Source organism: Heptranchias perlo, chromosome 1 (assembly GCF_035084215.1).
Source record: "Heptranchias perlo isolate sHepPer1 chromosome 1, sHepPer1.hap1, whole genome shotgun sequence".
NCBI classification, from domain to species: domain Eukaryota; kingdom Metazoa; phylum Chordata; class Chondrichthyes; order Hexanchiformes; family Hexanchidae; genus Heptranchias; species Heptranchias perlo.
Genome location: NC_090325.1, coordinates 188,476,933 through 188,495,764, shown reverse-complemented (window position 1 = coordinate 188,495,764; position 18,832 = coordinate 188,476,933). Strand labels below are relative to the sequence as shown.

The following is an 18,832-nucleotide window of genomic DNA, read 5'->3' as shown; positions in this document are numbered from 1 at the left end:
TTGTTATGATCTGGAATGCCCTGCCTGAAAGGGCGGTGGAAGCAGATTCAATAGTAATTTTCGAAAGGGAATTGGATAAATACTTGAAAATGAAAAATTTGCAGGGTTATGATGAAGGAGCGGGGGAGTGGGACTAATTGGATAGCCCTTTCAAAAAGCCAGCACACGCACGATGGGTCGAATGGCCTCCTCTGTGCTGTATGATTCTATGATTGGTATGCCATTTTCAGTTATCCACCTTGTGTAGCTACATATTAATCTCAGTTGCACCTAACAAAAACACCCTCGACTAGATAATGGGCTGTGCTAAGATGCACAAGTCTGTTCTGTCCATTAAAACATACTAAGGATATTTACCAAGAAACCGCTTTTTCTTCTCCTCTGATAGCTTTTGAAAGATTTTCCAAAAATTCCTGATGGTTTTGTCAGTTTGATTATATTCTCTGTATGCTGTTTTCTGTAGATATAAGACATAGATTAATGGAGATTAGGTTGCATTCCCTTGAGTTTAGCAGATTGAGAGGTGGTCTAATCAAGGTGTTTAAAATGATAAAAGAATTTGATAGGGTAGATACAGAGAAACTATTTCCTCTGGTGGGGGGAATCCAGAACAAGAGGGCATCATCTTAAAATTAGAGCTAGGCCGTCCAAGAGTGAAATCAGGAAGCATTTTTTCACAATAAGGTTAGTGAAAATCTGGAACTTTCTCCCTGAAAAGGCTGTGGATGCTGGTTCATTTGAAATTTTCACGACTGAGATCGATAGATTTTTATTGGGTAAGGGGTATCAAGGATATGGATCAAAGGCGGGTAAATGGAGTCGAGGTGCAGATCAGCCATGATCTGATTGAATGTCGGAACAGGCTCGAGGGGCTGAATGGCCTACTCCTGTTCCTGTTACACCACCGCCCGATTTTACTTTCCATTGAATGTGTAAAGCGAAGTGAACAATGTGTGGGCAATCTTATTCCCACAGGGTGGATTTTGATGAAGATTAGATGATTATAGACTATGTTTAATAAATCCAGTAATGAATTCAGGAGAAATTTCTTTACCCAGAGAGTAGTTAGAATGTGGAACTTGCTACCACATGGAGTAATTGAGGCGAATAGCATAGGGTCCATTAAAGGGGAAGCTAGATAAGTACATGAGGGAGAAAGGAATAGAAGGATATGCTGATGGGGTTAGATGAAGTAGGATGGGAGGAGGTCGTGAGGACCATAAAGACCGGCATAGACCAGTTGGGTCGAATGGCCTGTTTCTGTTTCTGTAAATTCTATGTCAATGTGCTCTGACACTGCATTTGCTCCCTGTATGCACAGGACAGTAAATGTGGAATGCCAGGACACAGCACCATACCTGTTCCAGCAGTTCCCAATCGTAATTGGCGTTTCCATGGATAATGGCCCTCAGTTCATTAGGTAGGAATACATCGACAACTGGGAGTGCAAAACTGCTCCTGAATCCGTGTGCAAAGGCTTTGAATTGTTTCTCCACGGATGTGTTAAACACATAATCCACATAGGCATCAACAAACTGTTTTCTATTTAAAAAGAAATTAGATTTAGAAAATGCATAATTTACATGTGACCCGCTGCAAATGCGCAAAGAGTTCTAAAATTTCATAGAAGTTCACATTCTACCTGAAGTGTACAGAATGTATCACGTTCCCACGGGCTTCCTGTGAAATAGGGTTGGACAGCATATTCAGCCTGTCCATATTTAAAACAGGAGCTCCAGCAGCAGAGTGAAAGTACTACTCCACGTGAATTTATTATCAATTACACATTGTTCATTATCAGATGCTTAGTAGTACAATCACATATTAGTTTATCTATCACTATCACCAATTAAGGAATCCGGCTCCTTTAAAATAGTGTCTCTTCTTTTAGCAAACCGGCTACGGTAGTGTAGTGGTTATGTTACTGGACTAGCAATGTGGAGAACATGAGATCAAATGGTAGTATAAGAATTTGAATTTAGTTTAAACAAAAAGCTGGTACCAATAAAAGTGATCATGAAGAGGTTGGATTGTTGTGTCAACCCAACTGGTTCACTAATATCCTTTAGGGAAGGAAACCTGCCATCCTTACCTCGTCTGGCCTATGTGACTCCAGTCCTACACCAAGATTGAGATTCACAAATTTTTATTAAACGTATCAAGGGATATGGATCAAATGGAGCTGAGGTACAGATCAACCATAAGCTAACAGAATGGTGGAACAGGCTCTAGGGGCTGAATGGTCTACTCCTGTTCCTATAACTCTTAACTACCCTCTGAAGTGGTCTAGCAAGCCATTCAGTTGTATCAAACCACTGCAAAGAATAGTGTAATGTTGTCCAATAAGTTAACCACTAGTCAAGTGTGGCTAATTGGGAATCCAGATGTGGCTAATGGAATTTTTGATTAGTAAATAAAAAATGATTAATACATCGTCATTGGGCATGTGATCTCATATTGGCGCGGTGTATGCATGTGAACTTTAACCTTTGTGGCTTTGTTGGTAAAATGGTAAGACGAAAAGCGGGGAGCAAGTCTATTTTGATGAGTGCTTTACTTCATTGGTTACTGTAAGGGAGGAGTTAATTAGATTGTCCTGAAATCTGCTAATGTTATACTGCTATTGATTTCTCATGTTGTAGCAATAGTAACCTTTAGCCTTTGCCTGTTAAGCAGGGAAAAGTACCACTGGGGTATTGAGCCAGGGCTGACCATAAAACAATGATCAGTTTGTCACTTCAGTAAAGCTAATTAAAAGACATGCCAGTGCATATATTTCAGAGAATTTTAATCAGTCGATAACTAGTGCAGGAAAAAGTTAGTTCTGCAAAGGAAGATATCTGGGTGGACTGGTATATCACTGAATCAAAGACAGACTTGTAATTAAAAGATTCACTTGGCGGAATAGTAATTATATGTAACAAGAGTGAAACTATCGATAAGAAACAAAGTAGGGGAGTAGTACCGGTCTACAGAAAGAGAACTCATTAAAACTAAAGTTATTGATAAGGGATAAGTCAATTAAATTCTCCATATGTGGAGTTTTATTTTAATTTTTATATGTAATGCAGAATTGTGTGGATTGTCACATGGAGGGAATAAGAGAAATGTATTAAAAACTGGCTGTTTGTAATGAGTAGTAAGATTTGTAAAGGCCGAAGATACTGAGCTCAGAACTGTAACACATTTGAATCCCCAGCCATTAGGTCTGGTTGTAAGTACTACCTTCAAGTGTATGCATACGTACTATAACATGTGCTGTATAGTTAATAAATCTATGACACCTGATATTCAAGGTACAAGGAACCTTATTGATTTGAGGAGTAGATTAAAATAAGAACCCCTCCTCTAACAACTGGAGGCAGATGTTTGTTAAGTAAATATACACGTGTGAAGTACATTTACCTGTATTGCGATTTTCCTGTGTTGTGAATGTATGTAAGATGCTTTCTACTAAAATTAGTGCATGTGGTGTTGCTGTAGCCACACTTGTGGCTGGTCAACAATTTTCCCTTTTGCACAACACTAAAATAGGGCAACTAGGGACGGGCAATAAATGCCAGCGTTGCCAGCGACTCTCACATCCTGAGAATGAATTATATTAAAAGAAAACCGGAATTTCTGGGCTTCCTTACTTGGTTGCAGTGACTCTCGAAGGTACCGCTGCAAGTTTGCACTGTTTATGAGGAGTCTCGCCACCGGCTCAATGAATTGGGGAGCTTGCAGGCGCTCTAACCATCAAACAGCTGGCGAGCGAGGCCCCTGCCAGCCGGAAAGACCCTGAATATAGGTCCTCCGATCCATACGGATCGGGCAGGTCCCAGGTCAATCCCTGGTGCGTCCTGAGTTAGCGACCATCAGCCAGGGAGGTAAGACGAGCTAAAACAGTTGGTTTCAGCGTCTCTAAACTCGGGTAAAATGAACTGGGGCATTTGGTCCCGATCACTAGACAGTCAGTGGCCCCTGCTGGAAACTGCACGTGTGTGAATGTCACATGAGGACAGGATCATGCTCAGCTGGGCTGCCTTCACACAAAGTTCACAAACTGTTTTAAGCTCACTCATGATGAACGACTGCCCTGGGGAGCAGAGACGAGAGTTTCAGTCTCCATACTGGGTTGACGTCCAGCAGGGTACTCGCGTCCAATGGGAGTGGAGTGCCAACCCCATCCACCCATCATATCTAGCTGGTCCTCCTGGTAGGGAGTTGTGAGTCAGGCTAACGACCTGTCCATGTTAAGGGGTCTTCGTTACGGAAACAACCCAGAGCACAATCTGCTCGATGTAAAAGCAGTGGAAGAGGAAGAGGAAGAAAATGAAGAATGATTGAGCAAGTAATTGGAGGGGCTATTGACCATCATCATCAAACCAAACCACCAAACAAGGCATTTCCTCAGGAGAAAAGAGGGTGAAGGAGATAATTGCTTGCGATGTACATTACTGAATTATGTTACAACCTTTCATCAACATACAACTCTAGGTGCCCCATAAGACATGATGTTATGGTTTGGGCACCTATATTTGATGTTTGAACATTACTGTAAATTTAGCTCTGGTCAAGGAACAAATTAATTTGGCAAAATACTGAATGAACAGTTTGCATTAATGAAGAACATTTACCTATTATGCTTTTGAACAGGTGTTTTGATACCATCAGGAATGAGTTCCTGTATAGTTGTGTGCCCATCAGCTGTTTTCCTAGGTAGCTGCAAAAAAAACGCCACAAGGGTATGTGATGGCTCCGGATTTGTCTGCAATTCTTAACAGTATTGTACAATAAATTCAAAATTCATCACTCCTCCCTTATCCCTTGATTACACTTCACATGAATCTAATCAACTCATTTAGACTCTCAGCACTGGATTTTTCTCCTGGGTGGGTTTGCCCCTGGGTTTGGGGCGGGGTAGGCCTGTTGCCCTGACCTCGTCATGATCCCACCCTGGGTCGGGGCTTATTTTGTATGGCGGGCAGGATTTCTACTGTCCAAGAGGCAGCCACGCTGCTGTGAAGTGCTGCAATGAGACGGGACAGCCAGAAGAGGAGGAGGCACGATTAAAAGGGGCAGAAGAGCCTCAAAGAATGTTCGTTTGTTTTTAAGAAGGCCCACCATAGGCTGAGACGTCTAACAAGATGTAAGGGGGAATATCAAGAGCTCACTCCTCTCCCTCCAACATTCTCCTGAGTGGGTAGTGTGAAGTTGCTTCCAAAAGTGCAGTACAACAGGAGTAATCAGTTAACTCTTTTGATAACCAAGGCCCCATCTACCCTCTCAGATGGACGTAAAAGATCCCATGGCACTATCCAAAGAAGGGCAGTGGAGTTCTCCCTGTGGCCTGGCCAATATTTATCCCTTAACCAACAACACTTTTAAAAAAAAAGATTATCTGGCTATATATCTCATTGCCATTTGCGGGACCTTGCTGTGAGCAAATTGGCTCCCCGTGTTTCCTACTTTACAACAATGACTACACTTTATTGGTTGTAAATCACTTTGGGACGTCCTGAGGCCATGAAAAGCTCTATATAAATGAAAGTTCTATTTATAAGCCAAGCTGACTTCTAGTCATTTTATCTCTCTATTCCTCACGATGGGTTTACTTAAGAGGTGAATTTACTTTGCTGCTCCTCCTGCTCCCCTGACACAACTTGAGCAAAAGTTTGGCAGAAACCCCCTTCACGCGCGTGAACAGGGTTTCCACCGAAGTTCTAATGCTGGACTGGGACGGAATGCACTCCCCTTAGTCTTTTGTTACCAGATAAAACAAACTGGGGTAGAAATTGATTATCATTGTGCCTTTTTCCAGACGGAAAACCGAGGTAAAAATGATCAATTTCGCAGGGCTATGCCCGGCGCCCCAAGGCCACCTGAAAAACGTCCAACCCGATACTGGGTTCGGCCATTTCTCTTGCCTCCAGGCTAGCGGCCTAAAATGACATTTGGGCCGTTCATTAGCACACACAAGGGGCCTAACGCCTGTTTTAAGACTCCTCCGGGAAATTGGGCTGCCCTGAGTGAAGCAGGCGTCGGGCACCGAAGAAAGTAAGTTTAATTTTTCTTTAATTGACGTAGTAGAGCCGGATGCGATCGATCCCAAGCCCCTGACCCAGCACTTTCCTGAGGGCCACTGTTGGCAAGGTTTGTTACCCAAAATGTATTTTCCAGGACGGGCGAGCTGCTTGTGGAGGCACGACAGGCGCCTGCAACTCCCCAAACTTGTGAGGCCCAATTTTGGGCCAGACTCGGGCCTCCCTGTTGGGGTGTGCACTAACTCTGAATGGTCTACTCCTGTTCCTGTGTGCCCCCTGGTTTGCGTGATGGTCTTTTTATTTGTAGGGAAGAATTCTGCTATTATTGATTTTACTTCAATTTGCTGATACAGTGAAGCCTGTACAAAAAAGGGACACCTCCAAAAAAGGGACACTCATTGACAGTCCCAAATAATTTACTGTACATACAATGACCACTTTGAGAATAGGGACACCTGCAAATAAAGGACACCTGATGCAAGTCCCTTAGGTGTCCCTAATTTACAGGTTTCACTATAGTTTGAAAGTAACAAGTTGATCAGTGATATAGTACAAGAGTAAACCTACGGTAAAATCCAGACAAAACATGTCTTCAACGTCATCGTACTCGTAATCAAGGAGCTCCTGGAGTGAACTGGATTACCGAGGAAAAGATACAGAAATTGAAAACTGGTCAGTAAGATTTGTCATTGTATCGCCAGTTTCAAAGTAAGATATGTGTCAGACTATGCAGGTAATCTATGAAAATTGATCAATTTCGCTTGATTAGAAAGTGCTCATTGAAACAGACTGCAAACTTTACATTTTAAGTTGTCACATTTTTATGGCTAATTTGTCATAACTCAATTGTAGTAACTTGAAAAATAGGATAGGTCTTATTTTTCACGGACATTGAAACAAGGACGAGAAGTACATTTTACAGAAGCGGATGTTTTACTATGTTAAAGGTGCTATATAAATGCAAGTTGTTGTTTATAATTTGGGGGGGGGGTTAAAAAGTGAGCAGATGTTTGGATTTCACTCACTTTCCTTCTGTTGGTGAGAGTTCCTTCAGGTCTTCCAATGTTGGCTGCACGTGGAGCAGCTTTTTGTACAACGCCAATGGGAAGCGAAAATTGGAAACAAAACGATTGCATACAGCAAGTCCGCAGAGAATTCCCACCCGATGAAATACATCATCCATTTCTGGTTCCTGTGTGTTTATAAAAAAAATGAACTTGTAAATCCTTCCCTGCAATACTTCGTAGAAACCGAATCCAGGTTTCAGCTGAGACCACAAGAATAATTTTCCGACTTAGCTCCCAGAGCGGACTCGCCTGCTAAAAGAGCTTACTGGAAATTTGGGCATGTGCTCTGGATGATTTTCCAATGATTATTTTTGTCATGCTTTTATTTTGGTTTGTACGCAACACTGATTTTGTCATTGGCCTACGGAGAAAGGCATGTAGTAAGTAGGTTTACAGATTACCTTTCATCCCATTCCACCTCTTACATACTGCATATGGTGCAAGAATCAGGATCATACTCCCATGGTCTTTCAGGTAATCATAGAGTAATCTCTTTTGCAACTAATAGACCAACAGGCCACTATGAAGCAATATCCTATGGTCACAATCCCAAGACAAGAATTCTTCAGCTCTTTGTTTTCCTTGTAGCTAAAAAAATGTATGTCTGAGTAACCCATCCACCACCCTAAACATTCACTCCCTTCACCACCGGCACACCGTGGCTGCAATGCATGCCATCCACAGGATGCACTGCAGCAACTCGCCAAGGCTTCTTCGACAGCACCTCCCAAACCCGCGACCTCTACCACCTAGAAGGACAAGGGCAGCAGGCACATGGGAACAACACCACCTGCACGTTCCCCTCCAAGTCACACACCATCCCGACTTGGAAATATATCGCCATTCCTTCATCGTCGCTGGGTCAAAATCCTGGAACTCCCTACCGATCAGCATTGTGGGAGAAACTTCACCACACGGACTGCAGCGGTTCAAGAAGGCAGCTCACCACCACCTTCTCAAGGGCAATTAAGGATGGGTAATAAATGCTAGCCTTGCCAGCGATGCCCACACCCCATGAACAAATAAAAAAAAACTCTGAAATATTAGGTCTGCTACCTATTAGTTTATGGCTAACTCAAGAAGGTGTACTACATTCTTCCTCAGGACATCTGCCTCCACTTTTTCCAGCATCCCCAACAATCTAATACTTAATCCATCAGTATTACAATTTATAAAGAAAAACAAAATATCAAAGGCTGCACTTTACTGGAGCCGCCCACCTCAAGTGTATTATGGGAATTTTGGGAGCGTGAACTTGTAAGATTCCCCCTATAATGCTGACATTTTATTGCGCTTGCAGGTACAGCAGTGCTGGCATTTAAACTATAAGCAGGAAACGGCAATTGTACAATCTCGCTGGACTGCTATGGAGTGGCAGTTTTAAAAAATATATTATTCATTCACAGGATGTGGGCGTAGCTGACATTTATTGCCCATCCTATTTTGCCCGAGAAGGTGGTGGTGGGCCACAGTCTACAAGGGGTTTGATACAACCGAGCGGCTTGCTAGGCCGAAGGTGCAGTATAACAAGAGCACAAGAAAGATTCATCACAATTCAAAACTAAGTGTTAATAACTTCATAGCGAATGGACACTGATCCCTTTGATTGTGACTTGGCCTCTCACTCCATAAAAATCCACACTTATCCTGGGTATTAGAAGTATAAAAGAAGGCAGAAAAAATACCGCTAGTGTGCCTTTTGAAATTTTTTGAGCCCAACTCTGTTTCAGTCAGTATAATAAAACTCACCCAGTTGGGGAACCAAAGCAGCCCAGATCCATCAGAGTGCTGAAATATCCCTCTGTTGCTGTACAGTTCCCTACTAAAGAGAGTGAAGAATTCCTGCGATACCCCATGACCAATACATGATTCGTCTTTAAATCTGACCTGAAATGAAAATATCGAGAATAAAACATTAATGCACTCTAAAATATTTGAGTGTTTTGTCTTTTTTCGTTCTCTCTCCTTTCTCTTCATACACCTATTGTTCATTTATATATAGAACCACAGATTCCTCCACACTCCTGATGTATTGGTAGTCCATGAACAACCAAAGATTTGTCAGTCTCATTTGTTTTTCACTGAGCAGCAACCTTTCCATCAGGTGGACATAGATAAAAACTGATAAAAGTTACCATATATAGAGGGCTAGTTGCTCTCCGATGGAACATAGGAACAGAAATAGGCCATTCAGCCCCTCGAGTCTGTTCTGCCATTCAATTAGATCATGGCTGATCGGTATCTTGACTCCATCTACCCACCTTTACTCTTAATACCCTTGCCTAACAAAAATCTATCAATCTCAGTTTTGACATTTTCAATTGACCCCCAGCCTCAACAGCTTTTTGGGGAGAGAATTCCAGATTTCCACTACCCTTTGTGTGAAGAAGTGCTTCCTGACATCACCACTGAACGGCCTAGTTCTAATTTTAAGTTAATGCCCCCTTGTTCTGGACACTCCCACCAGAGGAAATAGTTTCTCTCTATCTACCCTATTAACTCCATTAATCATCTTATACAGCTTAATTAAATCACCCTTCTAAATCACCTTCTATATCAAGGGAATACAAGCCTAGTCTATTGCAAATAGGGAATCATTTAACTATAAGTTTATATAATATATTAGAAATCTTGGCCCTGAAAATAAATGGGGGTTTCCAGCACACTCCAATCATAAGTAGGCAGAAGTACAGTCGGAGTCTGTGAATTAGGCCAGAACCCTTATAGGCCAATCCAGGCCACTGGTTGTAATTTGCATGGAGCCTTGTTTGCGACAGAACTTCCCATCAGCCCCAAACACAGTCCCCTGCATTAGAGGGGGCATGGCTGGTGCAGGGGGACTCTTAGAGCAGAGGTTTCCTTAATCCCGGCCTGGGATTCACCTGGCGTATGCCAGGTGTAAGGAGATCTACCATACTCCTGCCTAGCAGAAATGGGGATCTAGGACTGAATCTTGCCTGGACCCCTGACCAACTCTGTGTCAGGCTTCTGGCCTGATTGGCTCCCTTTACAATGGGGCTGATGAACACTTCAAAATTTGTTCGTGTAAACTTGAGTGGTTGGCCAGAGCTTCTCCTGCCTAACCCCTCCCCCAAGATGTGTCCACAGTGGCAGATCAAAAGGTTTGGATTTTCAGGCCCCTTATGTCTGTTTCCTATGTTCACATTTGTAATTGAAACTGCCTATGTAAACTTGTCACACTGTAATTACACCCTCCTGCCAGTGGTGGCACTGTAGCACCTCTGTTTTGCATCTCCCAGCTCTTCAGCCTCCCCTGCAGAGATACTTGCTGCTTCAACCAACTCTACTTCTCTGTTTCTCAAATTGCTAGCTAATTATAAATAAGATCAAATCAAACTACTATATAATAATAAGGAAGGAATCCATGACTTTAAAATGGGGGCTGAATTGCACCTGTGTGCCCTGGTACAATTATCTCCCTCCCTCTAACGCTGCTTCGCCTCAGGACTTGGTTTAGACAACCCGCGTACAACACCACGGGAAATCAATTTTAAATTTAATTTAAATTAATTTTAATTATTAAAGATCTTCTGTCTGCCCGCACTTCCTGTCGACCAAACCTTACTTCCTGTTGCCACTTTTCCGTTGCACTTTTGCACCAACTTTTCCATTATAATTTCCTACATCCACATTCAGAATGGGAATTCCCTATGTAAACGTGCCATGCTGTCACTCCACCCGTTCCCCAATGGTTGCAAAACACCTTAGTTTTGTGCCTCCCATCTCCTCAGCCTGTACTGCAGAGAATATTCTCTATGCAACAAACTCAACTTCTGTGCTTCCCAAATTGCCATAAGTTTTGTCAAAGTATTGAGTTTAAAATGGGGATTGAATTACATCTTTTGACTTTGTGTGCAATGCCAAGGGAGATCGACTAAAATGTAAAACCTATTTTCATGTACTCAGGGTTAGTAGATGATTAGATTCCAAAAATATTTCGCAAGTGAAAAAGATGTAACTATTTATCGGTATGAACCAGTTTTGTACCTGAAGTGCAGAATAACGAGCAACTGTGATGTGGGATTTTAAGCATTCCAGTGTGTCCTGAAGAATCGCTGTTCTTGTAACCTGCAGCTTTAGTACTGGTTGAAAGCCCAGTGCGAAGGCGTCCTGAAATAAATTGTTTCACGTGTAAGAAAACCATTCTGGTTTGCAAATATACACAGAAAGCGAGAGAATCAACAACATTGCCGTGTATCTGGCAGTAAAATAAATTCCATCTTCACTTTTGGCATAATTATCTGGTAAGTGAGAGGAAAGCGACCAGTGGTTCCTGTCTACCACGACATCCTAATTGATTAAAAAAATATATCAAATAGAAATGGGGCGAAACTTTCAACTTCACTGGGGGTGTAAAATGGAAGGAAGAGAATCAGCATCAGTTATATCCCCGCATGATTGTCCTTTCCGTGGGGTGTGTAACAGGAGGCCGATCTGCTACCAACCGTTTTACTTCCCCCTTCCCCTCCCCGCCCCCCGCAATCTCCAGAGTTGAAAGTATCGTCCATGGTAAGGAGTCACTTTTTATCTAATGGCTGATTCCTCGACTGTGTGATGGTGAGGAGCATCACTCACAGGGAAAGAAAGAAAATCTTACATTTATACAGTGCCTTTCACAACCTTGGGATGTCCCAAAACGCTTTACAGCCAATGAAGTACTTCTTGAAGTGTATTCACAGTTGTAATGTAGGAAACGCGGCAGCCAATTTGCACATAAATGACCATATAATGTGTTTTAGTGATGTTGTCGATGGATAAATTTTGGCCAGGGTACCAGGAGAACTCACCTGCTCTTCTTCGAATAGTGCCATGGGATCTTTTACGTCCACCTGAGTGGGGAAGGTTGGTGGGCACCCAAGATACGTACATAGTAGCATAGGCAGCCCCCCAGTGCCCTCCCACCAACCCTGTGTACTCTAGCGGTATCAGTGCTGGAGGGCACCGGCGGGGGCAATCTCAACGCAACTGCCGGGATCGCAGCCGACGCAAAATCAGAGCCAACGTTAGCGAAGCACGTGAGCTTCGCTCTTACAATTTGCAAGTAACCTAAACCCCTTGAACTGCTACTGTGTTGTAGCACGCCTCACTTCGCACGTTATACATGGGCATTCTAATATTCTACAAATCAATATGTAATACATACTCTTTGGAGTATCTTGGATTCCAGATTCAATACTTTAAGCTTTGTTTCCATATCAAAGATGCAAGGATATGGAATTAATTCTTTTTGGATCTGTGGAAGAAAAAAATAAGTAATATAAATCTCGTCACTGTATCTTGTTCAAAACAAGAGTTATGTGTGATTTATATCTATTTCTACAAAATGGTTCCCATTTGACAATTTTCCCCCCATTAAGACTTCCTATTGCCTCTTGACGTTGCCTTACTGCTGTAGTACCCTGCTTATCTACAAATGCAGGGCAATGAGAGTCTCACGTGCGACACATTTACATTGCTTTCTGAAGAACTGACAAGTGGTTGGCAATTCCTCCACAGGAAAATCTACAGACAAAATGAGGGGGTATGGTGCAGAAAATTCCAGTTTGAGCAACAGCCCGATGTTCAACTGGTGAGGTTGGCACTCGAAGTGGCGTCATTAGCATGTAAGCAAGGGGTAAGCCTTGTTGCCCAGAAGCCATCCTGATACTTGACTGCCCTTCCTGAGTAAAGCTGGGAGGTTAGGGTGACTCATGCCAAAAGGATTATGGAAACTCCCTGCATATTTGTCACTGACATGGAGAATTCATTGTTGCTGGTCACCAGCAATTTCAACCTTCAGGGAGTGGAATCCCTTTAGGATCATAGAAAGTTACGGCACAGAAGGAGGCCATTCGGCCCATCATGTCCGTGCCAGCCAAAAAAGAGCTATCCAGCTTAATCCCACTTTCCAGCGCTTGGTCCGTAGTCCTGTAGGTTACGGCACTTCAAGTGCACATCCAAGTAATTTTTAAATGAGTTGGGGGTTTCTGCCTCTACCACCCTTTCAGGCAGTGAGTTCCAGACCCCCATCACCCTCTGGGTGAAAAAATTTCTCTTCAACTTCCCTCTAATCCTTCTACCAATTACTTTAAATCTATGCCCCCTGGTCACTGACCCCTCTGCTAAGGGAAATAGGTCCTCTCTATCCACTCTATCTAGTCCCGTCATAATTTTATATACCTCAATTAAATCTCCCCTTAACCTCCTTTGTTCCAAAGAAAACAACCCCAGCCTATCCAATCTTTTCTCATAGCTAAAATTCTCCAGCCCTGGAAACATCCTTGTAAATCTCCTCTGATCCCTCTCTAGTGCAATCACATCTTTCCTGCAATGTGGTGACCAGAACTGTACACAGTACTCAAGCTGTGGCCTAACCAATGTTTTATACAGTTCTAGAATAACCTCCCTGCTCTTATATTCTATGCCTTGGCTATCTCGGCTTTCGAGTCAGGAAATTCAGCGGTTCTACAGTGCAACTTGGGAACCATCCATTGGCCACCTGAACTTTGGGGAAACCAGCAACACGATAGAACTGAATGATTCTGTAACCTTGGAGTCACCCCAAAGTGGATAAATTCCCCAGCTCTCCCAAAGATGGGCATTGGTGACCTGATGAGTGCAAGGACCAGTTGTCATCCTGGGTTATGCTGCGGAGTTCCCCCGTTGCTTCCTAGAATGAGCCTAGTGACGTAAGAGTTGAGGGCTGTTCTGGTTTTATAGCGACCGGCAGAGCTGTGAGCGGTCAGTATGTAGAGATTGGCAGGTCATTCAGCTTTTCCTCTGAGAATCGAAGTTTGCAACGGCACAGCTCCTCGCTCATTAACTCTGAATATCTCCTGGGCCTGTAGACTCACATTGTTCGTGCGGGAGGGGGGCGGGGGGAGTGGTAATAGCGTGTTGGCCTCATCCTTCTTCAGTGATGCCTTCTGGTCTCATTTTCCTCCTCCATCAGAGGAATCCCCAAAGGGAAACCCATGTTCCTCTATTATATCCATTACTGCGGGTGGGGCACGAAAATGTGGAGGTGAGCAGAGAGCCCCTCACACTGTCAGTTACCCCAATTCTCAGCTGGGTCACTGCGAGAAAGCAACAAGCAGAGGCCACGTACGTCCTCACAGAGAAAGGGAGAAAGTCAGAGGAAGAGTCACACATCTTCTAGCAGGCGGGTTTAGAGTGACCTGAGAGCAGGTCACCTGACTTCCCTTGCCCTGTTTCATGGACCGAGGAGAAAATAACTAAACAAAATGTTTATCATTCACTAAAACAAACGTGCAACACAAATCACCTACCATTCGAAGTGCTACGAAGTATTGCTCAAACTGAACAAAAGGTTGAAACGGCGGTACGAAATACCCCTCCATTATCTGTGAAGAAAACATAAAATTAACACCACAGATCTTATTTGCCACAGGGGCGACCAGGAAACTGACTTGTGTGCCCCTTATTTACATTCTTACAAGTGGATACCCTTCCTTGAATGACACACATTGCCTCTGTGAAATCTTTCATTGGGAACCCCATCGTAGAACTGGACTAGCTTGCTTATTGAAAGAACAACTTAAGTATCAGTAGAGACTGGAAATGAGCGAATGGACCATCTGGTTGGAATTCAGGGCTCCTGCTCTTGTGCTACCAGCTCCCAAAATTAATTGCAGACAGAATGTTTGGGACAATGACACCTGTAATGTCACACTGTTTACCCAATGGTTTACAGACCTGTCCAACTGGAACAGACCGTTTACAGGTCTGCACAATTATCCTTTTTCAAATCAAATAAAGGCAGTTTACATTAGGTGGTGTGGTGATTATATTACTGCTACTAGCAATCTAGAGGCCTGGACTAATAATTCAGTTAGAACATGAGTTCAAATCCCACCGTGGCAGTTTGAGAAATTGAATTCAGTTTTTTTTAAAAATTGGAAATAAAAAGCTGGTATCAGTAAAAAGTGACCATGAAGCTGTCGGATTGTCGTAAAAACCCAACTGGTTCACTAAAGTCTTTTAGGGAAGGAAACCTGCCGTCCTTACTCGGTCTGGCTTATATGTGAGTCCAATCCCACACCAATGTGGCCCTCTCAAGTGGCCTCGCCAGCTACTCAGTTGTATCAGGGTAACTAGGGATGGGCAATAAATGCCGGCCTTGCCAGCGATGCCCACATCCTGAGAAAGAATTTAAAAAATCAGACTGGAACCTATCACCTCACTTGCTCATGACATCAACAAAACAAATTGACACATGGATTATGTGCCTCTCCTTTCCACCTCCCATCAAAAAAAATTTGCCAAATATTTTTTCATCAGGACTGGCCCTTTAAGTAATAAACATCATACATCACTTTCCATAGCAGGTGACTACACACAATTTAAGCATCAATCATGATTAAAGATATAAATGAGGGAAAAATATTAATTTATTGTTTCCTCAGTTGTAAGGAATGAAAATTCCTATGTCTATATTCGCTTTCTGGTAATCTCCACATATCACTGTACTTACTTAAAGAGAATGAACTGTCAGTGGTTTTAAGCCTATTTAACTTATGTTTCTCAAAAAAATACGTACCTCATTTATGAATTGATCAATCTGAGATGGAGGAACGCCGGGAATTAATTGAACAACATATGCCTGAAAACAATAACACGAAAATAAGTAAAAGTGAGCATTATTTTTCAAATACTTCACTTTGGGCTTAATACTAACAAATATTAAATCAAATCCAGAGCAGGAAAAATGTGAGCATTGAAGATGCCGAGCCTTGTTTTTGACTTTGTTCCTTGGCCACTGAAATGAACTGTGGTAATGTTCATTCTTCCAATGTAACAGGTCCCCTTTCAATAGTGAAGATGCTCTCCATTGTACAGCATATACAGTATTAGGAATGGCAGCCACTGGTAAACAAAAGCATGTCTTATCATAATCTAACATGGAGCTTTAGTTTCAGATCCATAGTGGAGTACTCTCTCCACATTGTTAGATCACTTGAGGTGTCTCCACCAACACCTAATCTGCATTGAAGCTTAATGGTATATCTGTTTTAAGATAATTGGCAAAAGAACCAGGGGGGAGGTGAGGAGAATTATTTTTACGCAGAGAGTTGTTATGATCTGGAATGCACTGCCTGAAAAGGTGGTGGAAGCAGATTCAATAACAACTTTCAAAAGGGAATTGGATATATATTTGAAAAGGAGAAATTTGCAGGGCTATGGGGAAAGTGCAGGGGAGTGGGACTAATTGGATAACTCTTTCGAAGAGCAGGCACAGGCACGATGGGCTGAATGGCCTCCTTCTGTGCTCTAAGATTCTCTAATTCTATCTTTCATTAATGAATGTTGTTTCAAGCAATGATTTGCATGTTTAGATTGACAAAGTGTGAAGCAGCATTCACACTTCCAATGGATGCTGCTATAAAGCATTTATGAAAAATCCATGTCTATAACATATTCAAAATCTTACATCTGCATGCACTCTGTCTACAAAACTTTACTTTCTATTGTCATATTTTTGCTGCAAGTTTGTGTTGAATTTTCCCATTATGTCCACATTTGTAATGGAAACTGCCTATGTAAACTTGTCACACTGTAATTACACCTTCCTGCCAGTGGTGGCGCCTCAGTTTTGCGACTCCCAGCTCCGCAGCTTATACTGCAGAGAAACCCCTCTGCTCCAGCCAAATCTACTTCTCAAATTGCCGTAAATTTTGCTTGGATGCTCTTCCTCTGTCAAAACTCTACATGCAAAACCTTGGACAGCAGCAGAAAACTCCAATCCTTTTTGCCGGCCCTTGCACCACGCTTCCAGTGGAGTTGCGGCGGGAGTGCGCCAGGAGGTGCCATGAAATTTTAGCCCCTTAAAGTGAATGTCAAAAAAGCAGAGAGGGCTGGGATCATTTTAAGCACGGTCTTTTATGGAAATATTCATCCACTTACCATTAAAGAGTCTTTAAACATTTTCATTACAGGAATGCAGAAATGTCTCTCTTGAACCTTGGCATATCTGCTAGAGTTTACCTGCCAGCATATTATTAAAGAGCACAAATTAAAATTTTGGGGTACAGTATATGATTAATTTGATACATGACATGTGCTAAGTGTAACATGCTTGGGAGGAACAAGTGACTTTGGACCTATGGTTCCCAAAGCTCTCCACCACTGGGGTTTTCCTCACCTCATGTCTGGGTCTATTATAGACTAATTGATAGACATTGATTGCTATGATTAGTCAACAACTCCATTATCATTGTATCATGTGACTACCAAGATGATAGAAGGTGAATTAGATGGACTTTGGTCTTTTCTCGTCTAGCAATTCCTATGTTATTATAAGAAGGTACAGCATGAGAGTGAGAGTGACTGCCCTTGACATCAAGGCAGCATTTGACCGAGTGTGGCACCAAGGAGCCCTAGTAAAATTGAAGTCAATGGGAATCAAGGGGAAAACTCTCCAGTGGCTGGAGTCATACCTAGCACAAAGGAAGATGGTAGTGGTTGTTGGAGGCCAAGCATCTCAGCCCCAGGGCATTGCTGCAGGAGTTCCTCAGGGCAGTGTCCTGGGCCCAACCATCTTCAGCTGCTTCATCAATGACCTTCCCTCCATCATAAGGTCAGAAATGGGGATGTTCGCTGATGACTGCACAGTGTTCAGTTCCATTCGCAACCCCTCAGATAATGAAGCAGTCCGAGCCCGCATGCAGCAAGACCTGGACAACATCCAGGCTTGGGCTGATAAGTGGCAAGTAACATTCGCGCCAGATAAGTGCCAGGCAATGACCATCTCCAACAAGAGAGAGTCTAACCACCTCCCCTTGACATTCAACGGCATTACCATCGCCGAATCCCCCACCATCAACATCCTGGGGGTCACCATTGACCAGAAACTTAACTGGACCAGCCATATAAATACTGTGGCTACGAGAGCAGGTCAGAGGCTGGGTATTCTGCGGCGAGTGACTCACCTCCTGACTCCCCAAAGCCTTTCCACCATCTACAAGGCACAAGTCAGGAGTGTGATGGAATACTCTCCACTTGCCTGGATGAGTGCAGCTCCAACAACACTCAAGAAGCTCGACACCATCCAAGATAAAGCAGCCCGCTTGATTGGCACCCCATCCACCACCCTAAACATTCACTCCCTTCACCACCGGCGCACTGTGGCTGCAGTGTGCACCATCCACAGGATGCACTGCAGCAACTCGCCAAGGCTTCTTCGACAGCACCTCCCAAACCCACGACCTCTACCACCTAGAAGGACAAGGGCAGCAGGCGCATGGGAACAACACCACCTGCACGTTCCCCTCCAAGTCACACACCATCCCGACTTGGAAATATATCGCCGTTCCTTCATTGTCGCTGGGTCAAAATCCTGGAACTCCCTTCCTAACAGCACTGTGGGAGAACCGTCACCACACGGACTGCAGCGGTTCAAGAAGGCGGCTCACCACCACCTTCTCAAGGGCAATTAGGGATGGGCAATAAATGCCGGCCTTGCCAGCGACGCCCACATCCCGTGAACGAATAAAAAAAAAAAAAAAAGAAAGGCCAATTGGCCCATCAAGCCCCATTCCTTCCAACAGACCACGTACAATTTGCTCTGGCATGGACTAAATCAAACTTATTTACCCTTCCGAGAGAGGTAAACAATGACAGGTAAAATATCTAAGAGAAAACTGTGAGGGCCGATCTTGGGAACGCATACCACTGTCTCAGACACTGGCCGCGTGTATTGGGAAATTGCAGGCAGCGCAC

At 43.3% G+C, this 18,832-nt stretch overlaps 1 protein-coding gene across 1 annotated transcript in view; it reads right to left on the bottom strand.

Moving 5' to 3' along the window:
- The window catches only part of LOC137329935 (probable E3 ubiquitin-protein ligase HERC3), a 44,518-nt gene that overhangs the window by 2,221 nt on the left and 23,465 nt on the right, over positions 1-18,832 (bottom strand). The window contains exons 14-24 of the mRNA XM_067994455.1: positions 17,018-17,098; positions 15,654-15,716; positions 14,383-14,457; positions 12,258-12,347; positions 11,102-11,224; positions 8,843-8,980; positions 7,052-7,218; positions 6,594-6,660; positions 4,620-4,705; positions 1,359-1,542; positions 358-457 (exon numbers count right to left, since the gene is read on the bottom strand). Coding sequence (XP_067850556.1) covers positions 358-457; positions 1,359-1,542; positions 4,620-4,705; positions 6,594-6,660; positions 7,052-7,218; positions 8,843-8,980; positions 11,102-11,224; positions 12,258-12,347; positions 14,383-14,457; positions 15,654-15,716; positions 17,018-17,098 — 1,174 coding nt within the window. The remainder of the gene's footprint in view (positions 1-357; positions 458-1,358; positions 1,543-4,619; positions 4,706-6,593; positions 6,661-7,051; positions 7,219-8,842; positions 8,981-11,101; positions 11,225-12,257; positions 12,348-14,382; positions 14,458-15,653; positions 15,717-17,017; positions 17,099-18,832) is intronic.